General features: G+C 45.9%; 2 protein-coding genes across 2 annotated transcripts; one reads left to right on the top strand and one right to left on the bottom strand.

Moving 5' to 3' along the window:
- Positions 1-283: 283 nt before the first annotated feature.
- orc2 (origin recognition complex, subunit 2) lies at positions 284-1867 on the bottom strand. Its single transcript, XM_024143811.2, has 4 exons — positions 1683-1867; positions 1093-1163; positions 762-881; positions 284-426 (listed from the first exon to the last, which is right to left on the bottom strand). Exons 2-4 carry the CDS (start codon positions 1160-1162, stop codon positions 299-301), a joined length of 318 nt encoding a protein of 105 aa, XP_023999579.2. The 5' UTR covers position 1163; positions 1683-1867; the 3' UTR covers positions 284-298.
- Positions 1868-2811: 944 nt separating this feature from the next.
- On the top strand, positions 2812-11084 carry LOC112077269 (large ribosomal subunit protein eL43). The gene is made up of 4 exons (XM_024143813.2): positions 2812-2919; positions 4135-4263; positions 7348-7430; positions 10824-11084. The coding sequence occupies exons 1-4, from the start codon at positions 2917-2919 to the stop codon at positions 10885-10887; spliced, it is 279 nt and encodes a 92-aa protein (XP_023999581.1). The 5' UTR covers positions 2812-2916; the 3' UTR covers positions 10888-11084.
- Positions 11085-11925: the final 841 nt, after the last annotated feature.

The following is an 11925-nucleotide window of genomic DNA, read 5'->3' as shown; positions in this document are numbered from 1 at the left end:
CTACAACGAATTACGTTCACAAAAATATACTACACGGAATTACAGTTCACAAAAATACACGGAACAAAAAATATACTACACGAATTACAGTTCACAAAAATACACGGAACAAAAATATACTACACGGAATTACAGTTCACAAAAATACACGAACAAAAATATACACACGAATTACAGTTCACACAAAATACACGAACAAAAATATACTACACGGAATTACAGTTCACAAAAATATCACCTGATCTCACCTGGCTTCCATCTTTGAGGACATGTGATTCCTGTTAGAGCAGTGACTCAACTATGTTGTCAATATTATAGATAACGTTTGGAGAGACTTACCCATCTGGGCCATCCTGTTGGTGCGTTTGACCGTCTGAAAGGGGAACACTGATGCCCCTCCTCCTGCTGCTGCACACTCCTCCCCCTCTTCAGACAGGACAGTTAGACAGGACACAGTCAGAGTCTCCCCACACAGTCACACAGTCTCTCCCCACACACAGTCAGACAGTCTCTCCCCACACACAGTCACACACACAGTCAGACAGTCTCTCCCCACACAGTCACACACAGTCAGACAGTCTAACAGGACACACAGTCAGACAGTCTCCCCACACACACACACACACAGTCAGACAGTCAGGCAGGACACAGTCAGACAGGACACACAGTCAGACAGGACACACAGTCAGACAGGACACACATATGCAGTCAGTAGGGCTGTTCGTCATGACAGACCGTCCGACCGAGACAAAAACACACACCGTCTGTTCCGAGGGCCTGGACATAGTTCAGCTCACTAAGGTCTGCCTCCTCCTCTCTACCGCTCCTCTCCACTTCACTCCTCAGAGTCACCAACCTCTGCATACTGCTGCACTGCACATCTACACACACAGCAAAACCAACAAATCAGTCAGTCAGTCAGCAGTACGTGTGTGTGGGTCTTTGTGATGGTGTGTGTGTGGGTCTTTGTGATGGTGTGTGTGTGGGTCTTTGTGATGGTGTGTGTGTGTGGGTCTTTGTGATGGTGTGTGTGTGGTCTTTGTGATGGTGTGTGTGTGGTCTTTGTGATGGTGTGTGTGGTCTGACTCCTACCTTCTCGTTTGTCCACTATGTGTTCCAGTGCATCTCCGTCGCCCACAAACCTCACCTCCAATATACTCATACTGCACAGAAACACACGTTCATCACCACACCGCTTCAAACACACTGTCATGCTCATCATCACTACTACTACCTACAACACTCATAGTGTTTAAGACAACCGGGAACTCGGAGCTCTTGAATTGATGCTGCGTTCAAAACAACTGGAAACTTGGAAATGGGAACTTGTAAATCTCCGACTTCAGTGCATTCCAGACAACTGGGAACTTTGAAAAGAAAAAAAAAACCTCCGACAGAAAAGTAATTTTGAACGGTCATCCAACTCGGAAACCTCGGGCCTCTTTCTAGAGCTCCGACCTGAAGATCACTGGCGTCATGATTTGACCTCGTATTTCTCCGAGTTCCCAGTTGTCTTGAAATCACCATGAGGCATTCTGCGTTGGATGAAGAGTTGTCTTGAACGCACTGAAGTCGGAGATTTCCGAGTTCCCAGATGTTTTGAACGCGGAAATATTACACAGAAACATGCGCTATCGTTGGCTAGCTAATGAAACAATATGCCACGAAAAGCAGGGACTTGCCTGACTGCTGTTTTAACTAACGTTATAGTGCACGTTTGTAGAAGACACAATTATAAGAAAAAGACAAATATTAGCTACTACACTAAGTCAAGTTAAAAACGTCTACAAAGTGCGCGCAGCTTGAAAGATCTCTGACAGATTTCCGCGGGCCAGCCTGCAAGTTTTTAAACCACGTGTTGAGTCAAAGTTCGTCGTTTTAGTTTAGACCAATCAGAAGGCGGGATTCTATAAAACATCACTTCCCAAGATGCTTGCGCGCAGCAGATGTGTTGTTTGAAGATGAAAAAAGTAAATCGAGTACAGTTTTATTGACAACGATGAGTGGACAACAGTGAAGTCCATGGCTGGCTGATGATGTCCTAGGTCAGGGCTCTCCAACCCTGTTCCTGGACAGCTACCAACCTTCCTGTAGGTTTCTGCACCAACCCCAGTTGTAACTAACCTGATTCAGTTTATCAACCGGCTAATTATTAATCAGATGCGCTAGATCAGGGTTGGAGTGAAAACCTACAGGAGGATGTCGCTCTCCAGGAACAGGGTTGGAGTGAAAACCTACAGGATGATGTCGCTCCAGGAACAGGGTTGGAGTGTCTCTCCTGTTCCTGGAGAGACACCCTTCTGTAGGTTTAAACTCCAACCCTGTTCCCGGAGCGACATCATCCTAAAAAGTCAAAAAAATGATTACAGGGGGCAGTTTGGAAAAACGAATCCTGTGTGTATCATCCTCTGGAATAAGGCACATGCTTGGATAATAATTACATAACCAACGTCTCTAGTAGTCCAACTAGGGCTATAACATGGCAAACAATAGGTTTATCAGAATAGAGTGCACAGCATCATCCCATGGGATCCGTCAAGTCTGCACACAGCAGAAATATCACTGAAATATTCTAGTTCCTACACATCAACTTCCATATTCAAACAAAATAGTCATTTTATAGAACGCAAATGTAGTCTTACTAGTAGGACTGCAATAATGAGATGGTGTACGTGTGTGCGCATCCGTTTCAGTGTGTTTTGGGAGTCGAGCAAGAATCGACTCCTTTCGACTCCAATCATAGGAGTTGGAGTCGACTCCAAAAATCCTGGAGTCGTGCACCTCTAGCAGTGGAAGCGTTGGTGAGAGGGGAAGAGGCAACAGCGCCAACATCCCACAATGCAATACATTCCACAGGGGTAAATTGCGCCTGCGTCCTGTGCGCTTCCTTTTTGGACCTACGTCTCCAGAACTACAATGGTGAGACAAAAATGTCCCTTTCCTAATCCACACCCATCTAACTAATCCAAMGCGAATGATGGAATAACAATTTATCTGATGGGCCGTTTATATAATTCGCCATTAGCTCCAAAAGTTATTGCAGATATTTTTGAAAGGGAATGGCCAAAATACATGTTTTTACTGTTCGCATACCTGGTAGTCATAGAAATGGCCGCCCAGTATGTGTATGTCACTCGGTTTTGCGTCAAGGCCTCTGGCCGGCACCGAGTGCTTAAAATTGGGTCCCGTTAGCAAGCTAGTTACAGATATGTGTTTGTGGTTTTTGTAACGTTATCTGCAGCAACCATAAACCATGCTTGGTTATGTCAATAGCTACGGTAGTTGCTTTAACTATCTGTAAAGGCTAGTTACTAGTCACGGTGTGTCCTCGCCGGCAGTCATCTGTGCCAGCTAGRCTAATGCTAACTTATTAACGTTCTCTAATGATTCACAAATGTAACTAACAGTATTCTCGAGTGTGATGGTAGAGCAGACGTTAGTTATATCCACCATGTTATCTATATGCCAAGAAATCAACGGCGTAGTAAGCTAACTNTATATGCCAAGAAATCAACGGCGTAGTAAGCTAACTAGTGCATGTTTAGCTAGATTTGGGTAGTTTGCTTGCCAAATTTGACCGTGTATTGTTTGAGAATGCTGGTTGAGGTCATTCCCTTGCTAGTTATTGAGGGGATTCTATTAACTTGGCCTGGGTAAAAGGTGTTAGCACTGGGTGGAAAGGGATTGCATTCGTTTAGGAACCGAGCTGTCTCTCGGGCATGCCCCTTTCAGGCTGAAGGYGAAGTCTGCTCAAAACAAGTGATGTAGGTTATCACGTGGTGTAATGAGTAGAATTCAGTATTTTCACATGCAAAATTGATTTCTTTTGATTTAAAACGCTGTATTTGCCTTTCCAGTTTGAATGATGGATCATGTTGCCTTGTTGACAACCCGAGCAGTGCAGATTGGTGTCAGATTTGAGTGGTGTGTTCCGGCTTGGCCCGGTCACGTGACAGGTCATWGGCTGGTTCAACCCGGCCATATATAACACTGCCAATGTTAGCTAAATGTTTGTTGAGGTTTTTGTCTATGTAATGGGACGAGTGGTGTTTCCTACCATAAAGGCTAACAGTAAGATTGGGGTTGCTAGTTTGACTAGGTTGTGTGTTAATTTGGTGTCTCCCTCTTCCTCAGGCCAAGCGCACCAAGAAGGTGGGGATTGTGGGTAAATACGGCACGCGTTACGGCGCGTCGCTCAGGAAGATGGTGAAGAAGATTGAGATCAGCCAACACGCCAAGTACACCTGCTCCTTCTGTGGCAAGGTACAGTCCACACCTCTAACACACAGCCAACACGCCAAGTACACCTGCTCCTTCTGTGGCAAGGTACAGTCCACACACCCACAGCCAACACGCCAAGTACACCTGCTCCTTCTGTGGCAAGGTACAGTCCACACACCCACAGCCACCACGCCAAGTACCAGCCCTGCTCCTTCTGTGGCAAGGTAGTCCACACACCCAGCCAACACGCCAAGTACACCTGCTCTTCTGTGGCAGGTACGGTCCACACACCCACAGCCAACACGCCAAGTACACCTGCTCCTTCTGTGGCAAGGTCGGTCCACCAGCCAACACGCCAAGTCACCTGCTCCTTCTGTGGCAAGGTAACGGTCCACACCCAACACACAGCCAAACAGCGCCAAGTACACCTGCTCCTTCTGTGGCAAGGTACGGTCCACACACCCACAGCCAAACACGCCAAGTACACCTGCTCCTTCGTGGCAAGGTACAGTCCACACCCAAACCAGCTCAAGTAACCTGCTCCTTCTGTGCAAGGTACAGCCACACCTCTAACACATACAGCCAGTATACCTGCTCCTTCTGTGGCAAGGTACAGTCCACACCTCTAACACATACAGCCAGTACACCTGCTCCTTCTGTGGCAAGGTACAGTCCACACCTCTAACACATACAGCCAGTATACCTGCTCCTTCTGTGGCAAGGTACAGCTCCACACCTCTAACACATACAGCCAGTATCACCTGCTCCTTCTGTGGCAAGGTACAGTCCACACCTCAACAATACAGCCAGTACACCTGCTCCTTCTGTGGCAAGGTACAGTCCACACCTCTAACACATACAGCCAGTCTACCTGCTCCTTCTGTGGCAAGGTACAGTCCACACCTCTAACACATAACAGCCAGTACATCTGCCTTCTGTGGCAAGGTACAGTCCACACCTCATAACACATACAGCCAGTACACCTGCTCCTTCTGTGGCAAGTACAGTCCACACCTCTAACACATACAGCCAGTACACTGCCTTCCTTCTGTGGCAAGGTACAGTCCACACCTCTAACACATACAGCCCAGTACACCTGCTCCTTCTGTGGCAAGGTACAGTCCACACCTCTAACACATACAGCCAGTATAACTGCTCCTTCTGTGGCAAGGTACACGTCACACCTCTAACACATACAGCCAGTACACCTGCTCCTTCTGTGGCAAGGTACAGTCCAACACACCCACAGTCAGCATGCCAAATTACATGATTCACACACGGACGGCCGAAAAAATGTTTTGTTCCTGCAGAACGGTTACTGACGTCTTAATCCTTAAGTCTGTTGATCCACTGGTGTGTCAATCTAAGTAACATAATAAAAACAATCCCCATCAAACTCTGTCAGGTTAAACTGCAGAATGTAGTTTTCTCTGCCTCGGTCGGCCTTTCCACATCTGTGGTGACCGCTAGAGTGCTGTTAGTCAGACTGAGACGGATCAAATGTATTTATTTCCCATAAATGTTTGTAGCGTCCAAAAGATTTGGCCTACTACTAATATAACCAGCTATGGAAAGACGACTCTCACCAACACTATTCTCTATTTTTGCTCTACGCCCCCACAATGTCCCAGGACTCGTCTGAAGGTAACACATACAAATTAATAGAAGTATGGAGGTAAGATTTGTGCGGGGGGAAATAAGTGCTTAAATATGTGTTAAGAAAAGCTCAGGAAATATTGTTTTTTTTTATCTCTAAGGTATAGGACCACACTTCAAAACCTTTTTCAATATTAATCAAATAATAGTTGTTTTTGCGATGCCTGAAGGAGTCCTACATTTGATCAAACAGCTCCTATGACTGTTGTTGGATTCTGGGTCAACTTTGAACATGGTTTTACTCAGAAGTATAGGAACAATAGTTACATGAGGGTAGTTACATAATGAAGCTTGGGAGGGCTGAGTGCAGGGAAAACAACCGCATGTGCACAGTACGGCGGAGAAACCGCTGAAGGCTCATATCACTAAGGTCCCATGCTTAGCAAGAAGGAATGCATATGTTTAGACTACGGAAGAGAGTCCAACCACCACGGGGAAGACATGTGTCTGAATACCACCACGGGGAAGCCATGTCTGTCTGAATGCCACCACGGGGAAGACATGTCTGTCTGAATACCACCACGGGAAAGACATGTCTGTCTGAATGCACCATGGGGGAGACATGTCTGTCTGAATACCACCACGGGGGAAGCCATGTCTGTCTGAATGCACCACGGGGAAAGCCAGATCTGTCTGAAATACCACCACGGGGGAAGCCATGTCTGTCTGAATACGCACCACGGGGGAAGACATGTCTGTCTGAAACCACCACGGGGAAGCCATGTCTGTCCTGAATGCCACCACGGGGGAAGCCGATGTCTGTCTGAATACCACACGGGGAAGACATGTCTGTCTGAATGCCACCACGGGGAACACATGGTCTGTCTGAATCCACACCGGGGAAGCCATGTTGTCTGAATGCCACCACGGGGGAAGCCATGTTCTGTCTGAATACACCACGGGGAAGACATGTCTGTCTGGAATACCACCACGGGGAAAGCATGTTGTCTGAATGCCACCACGGGGAAGCCATGTCTGTCTGATGCCACCACGGGGAAGCCATGTCTGTCTGAATCCCACCACGGGGGAAACATGTCTGTCTGAATGCACCACGGGGGAAGACATGTCTGTCTGAATGCCACCACGGGGGGAAGACATGTCTGTCTGAATGCCACCACGGGGCGAAGACTGTCTGTCTGAATGCCACCACGGGGAAGCCATGTCTGTCTGAATGCCACGACGGGGGAAGCCATGTGTTGATCTGAATACCACACGGGAAGCATGTCTGTCTGAATGCCACAGGGGGAAAGCCATGTCTGTCTGAATACCACCACGGGGGAAGACATGTCTGAATACAGCTGTGTCGACCCTCTGGGGAGAATTAAACTTGGTTAAGCTTCACTAGTGTTCCTAACACCATCTTAAAACAATTCCAAATGTTAGCTAGGTAGAACCCCCCCCCCCCAACGGCTTAGACTGTTAGAGGTTAATACCAGTATTGAACTGACGTTACTTGTGTTTAATCTTCAGACCAAGATGAAGAGGAGGGCTGTTGGTATCTGGCACTGTGGGTCCTGCATGAAGACTGTTGCTGGAGGCGCCTGGACATACAAGTAAGTAAAACTGTGTTTCTAGACTGTGTGTGGGTACCTTCTCCATCTATCCCCTGCTTGAATCTCCCCCTCAGATTAGACGAGGGGTCTGTAACCACGTTTCTATCCACAGTTTTTATGTGAGGTAAAAAAAAAAAAAAAATCTCGACAGCTGTGATGGAAACAGGAAGTTTTAGTACAATTTTATAAATGCGACAATTTGTTCGTTTGACATGGTATCTTTTTCTGTCGGTAAAATGAATTATGCGAGAAAAGGCAGTTTGCCAAATATTGATATGATACCCATCATATCGAAGTAAACTTGGAGTCACGTGATGATATGGTGTGTGGTCCTACTACTACGACACGGGAAAGCATGCAGTTTATTAGGCTACAGATGAAATAAGTTATGAACTTCACAGGGTGGTGAAAGGTCATSAACTTAATGCTCCTTTTCCTTATTCTGGTGAAATGATGATCTATGCTTGACTGCCATTTGACAAATACAAATATTCTGTCTATCTATAATGATCTCATGTAGACTAGCCTACCTGCACTGTATCTGCCTGCTGTTGGCTGGAATAGGCTATTTTAACACAAGTTTTTGCTTAAAAAAATAAGCGGTGAAACACTTAAGTTTAGATATTTATTCGGTACGTCAAAATGAAACAGTAGATGTTGTGCACTATGTCATCACTATGTCATCACTATGTCATCACTATGTCATCACATGCTGATTTTGCTCCACAACAAGTCTGATTGGTTCTTTATGTGGATTCTAGAATATGTGAGGTGATTTCCCCTCCAGACGCGAATTAGCTGGTAGCATCTCTGGTATGATGGTGATTTCCCTCCAGACTGCGAATTAAGTGGTAGCATGCTCTGGTAATGATGGTGATTTCCCCTCCAGACTGGAATTACCGGTAGGCATCTCGGTATGATGGTGATTTCCCCTCCAGACTGGAATTAGCCCGGGTAGCATCTTCTGGTATGATGGTGATTTCCCTCCAGGCTGGAATTAGCTGGTAGCATCTCTGGGTATGATGGTGATTTTTCCCTCCAGACTAGGAATTAGCTGGTAGCATCTCTGGTATGATGGTGATTTTTCCCTCCAACTGGAATTAGCCCGGGTAGCATCTCTGGATATGTGGTGATTTTTCCCTCCAGACTGGAATTAGCGGTGCATCTCTGGTAGATGGGATTTTCCCTCCAGACTGGAATTAGTGGTAGCATTCTGGTATGATGTGATCCCCTCCAGACTGGAATTAGCTGGTAGCATCTTCTGGTATGATGGTGATTTCCCTCCAGACTGGAATTAGCTGGTAGCATCTCTGTATGATTGGTGATTTTCCCTCCGGGCTGGAATTAGCCGGTAGCCATCTCTGTATGATGGTGATTTTTCCCTCCGGGCTGGAATTAGCTGTAGCATCTCTGGTTATGATGGTATTTTTCCCTCCGGGCTGGAAATTAGCCGTGGCATCTCTGGTATGATGTGATTTTTCCTCCGGGCTGGAATTAGCTGTAGCATCTCTGGTATGATGGTGATTTTTTCCCTCCGGGCTGGAATTAGCCGGTAGCATCTCTGGTATGATGGTGATTTTTCCCTCGGCTGGAATTAGCTGGTAGCATCTCTGGTATGATGGCGATTTTCCCTCCGGGCTGGAATTAGCTGGTAGCATCTCTGGTATGATGGTGATTTCCTCCAGGCTGGAATTATGGTAGGATCTCTGGTATGATGGTGATTTTCCCTCCAGGCTGGAATTAGCTGGGTAGCATCTCTGGTATGATGTGATTTTTCCCTCCAGGACTGGAATTAGCCGGGCAGGAAGGTAATTATATCTACAGCCTAATGTATGTACATCTTTAGAACTATGCAATTTCTTACTGGCTTGAAATCGTAGCACTGATGGTAGCAGCATTCTCGGGTATGTGATGGTGATTTTCCCCCTCCAGCTTGAACTGTCTAGCTGGTAGCATCTCTGCGTATGATGGTGATTTCCCCTCCAGGCTGGAATAGCCGGTAGCATCTCTGTATGATGGTGATTTCCCTCCAGACCTGGAATTAGCTGGTAGCATCTTCTGGTATGATGGGGATTTTCCCTCCAGGCTGGAATTAGGCTGGTAAGGCATCTCTGGTATGATGGTTGATTTTTCCTCCAGCTGGAATTAGCCGGTAGCATCTTCGGTATGATGGTGATTCCTCCTCCAGGCGGGAATTAGCCGGTAGCATCTCTGGTTATGATTGGTGATTTTCTCCAGCTGGAATTAGCGGGCATACTCTGGTATGATGGTTTCCCTCCAGGCTGGAATTAGCCGCTAGCATCTCTTGTATGATGGTGATTTCCCCTCCAGACTGGAATTAGCTTGTAGCATCTCTGTAGTGATGGTGATTCCCCTCCAGACTGGAATTAGCTGGTAGCATCTCTCTGGATATGATGGTGATTTTTCCCTCCGGGCTGGAATGTTAGCCGGTAGATCTCTGGTATGATGGTGATTTTTCCCTCCGGGGCTGGAATTAGCTGGTAGCATCTCTGGGATGATGGCGATTTTTCCCTCCGGCTGGAATTAGGTGGTGACTCTGGTATGATGGTGATTTCCCCTCGGGCTGGAATTAGCTGGTAGCATCTCTGGTATGATGGTGATTTCCCTCCAGGCTGGAATTAGCCTGCTAGCACTTGTATTGATCTGTCCTGTGGTGGAAATGAGCAAAGGGCTACATGTCAATAGTTTAGTGGCTTTCCTTCTCCTCATGGTTGTTACAGCACGGCTGGAACTAAAGTCTGCACCATCAGTATTCCGTCCACGGAGTAACGTACATTTCATTCACTCTTGGAGGGCCCATGTCTGAAAAAACATTCATCTTGGAGAGTTGGAAAATACATTCACAGCGTCATGGTACCTTGACTTTTCCTTGTTCGGAGGGTTGAAAACATTCGTCCCAGTTTGCAATAAAAAATTACTGCAAGAATCAAGTTTTACCCAGGAATACAAAGTGCTCTGTTTGGGCACTGACTACCACTCTCCATATTTACAAGCATTAGTAGTGGCTGCCATTCATGTTAATGAGTTTATCCTTGTAATTGAGTTTCAGGTTACAAAAACTAAGCACAGGGCAAAATCCTAGAGGAAGAAGTCACTTTTCAGCAGGACAATTGACCTAAAACACAAGGTTCAAAAAATCATACACCAGTTGCATTGCGCCACTGGTTTACCAGACACAGATATAAGCCTAGTCTAAAAAGCACTTTAATGGAGATTCTTCATGGAAAGGGCCTTCTTGGTTCAGGACTAGACTTAACCTGCGTCTGGGGAAACTGCCTGGTCCTTGGTGTGAGTTTGGTATGTTTCCACTGTATGTGCTAAACCACCCTCTGTGTTCGGTCTCTGTAAGAAATCATTGTTCCTSTGTTCCAGCACGACGTCTGCAGTCACAGTGAAGTCGGCCATCAGGAGACTGAAGGAGCTGAAAGAGCAGTAGACTGTTACTGGAGGATCAGACTGTCACTGTTGTGTACAGTTTGACCTGGACGCCGAACATCTACCACAATAAAAATCATTCTGGAGCTGAAACACCGGAGTCTATTTGTACTGCTTGTGTTGCTGTTAGTACAGCCCTGTGTGTTGCCTGCCACCTCAGCCGAGTGTCTTACCTCCTACAGTCCCGCTGTAACGGCAGTAACGGCAGTGTGTTTTGGACTTCTAGCCCCTTTTAGAAATATTGTTTGAGCTCCAGACTTCTGGGTTGTTCCATTTATTTTTCTGTATGATTTAACAAGCTCTTAAAAGCAATGAAAAGCTGATCCAAACAGTGGAAGCATTACAGAAAAGGACATGGTAAAACACTTAATTGTGAAGCTAAATATGAGGATTGGACTTGCAGATAAAAGATACATTGATGRGGTCTGATGGGTTACATTGGAAAGTATTCAGACTTCTTTAAAACATTTTGTTACGTTAAAGTCTTATTTTAAAATGGATACAATTGTTTTTTCCCCCTCAATCGACACACTACCCCATAATGACAAAGCAAAGAAAGGCTTAAATGTTTTAAATAAATCAATAAAAAATGATCACATTTAGATAAGTATTCAGACCCCGTTACTCAGTACTTTGTTGAAGCACCTTTGGCAGCGATTACAGCCTAGAGTCTTCTTGGGTATGAAGCTACAAGCTTGGCACACCTGTATTTGGGGAGTTCAACATAAAATGTTATTGGTTACATGTGTTTAGCAGATGTTCCTAGCTCCAACCCTGCAGTAATATCTAACAATTTCACAGCAATGGAATTAAGAATATTGAGGATACTCCCAGAGCCCTCACCTCCCTGTAGGCTGTCTCATCATTGTTGGCATCCCCAGCTCTAGGGTGTCAGGTAGGGTGGAGGTGATATGGTCCTTGACTAGTCTCTCAAAGCACTTCATGATGACAGAAGTGAGTGTACGGGGCGGTAGTCATTTAGTTAAATTACATTTGCCTTATTGGGTACAGGAACAATGGTGGACATCTTGAAGCATGT

This window comes from Salvelinus sp. IW2-2015, unplaced genomic scaffold, assembly GCF_002910315.2.
Source record: "Salvelinus sp. IW2-2015 unplaced genomic scaffold, ASM291031v2 Un_scaffold4423, whole genome shotgun sequence".
Lineage (NCBI taxonomy): Eukaryota > Metazoa > Chordata > Actinopteri > Salmoniformes > Salmonidae > Salvelinus > Salvelinus sp. IW2-2015.
The sequence above is the reverse complement of the archived record's forward strand: the minus strand, read 5'-3'. Positions and strand labels throughout refer to the sequence as shown.

Excerpts from the sequence above, each read along its gene's own strand:
- orc2 (XM_024143811.2), bottom strand. The coding sequence starts at position 1,162 with ATGAGTATATTGGAGGTGAGGTTTGTGGGCGACGGAGATGCACTGGAA. Across the intron at positions 882-1,092 it reads CATAGTGGACAAACGAGAAG|ATGTGCAGTGCAGCAGTATG; the intron begins GTAGGAGTCAGA and ends CTGTGTGTGTAG. Across the intron at positions 427-761 it reads CCAGGCCCTCGGAACAGACG|AGGGGGAGGAGTGTGCAGCA; the intron begins GTGTGTGTTTTT and ends TCCTGTCTGAAG.
- LOC112077269 (XM_024143813.2), top strand. Across the intron at positions 4,264-7,347 it reads CCTGCTCCTTCTGTGGCAAG|ACCAAGATGAAGAGGAGGGC; the intron begins GTACAGTCCACA and ends TTTAATCTTCAG.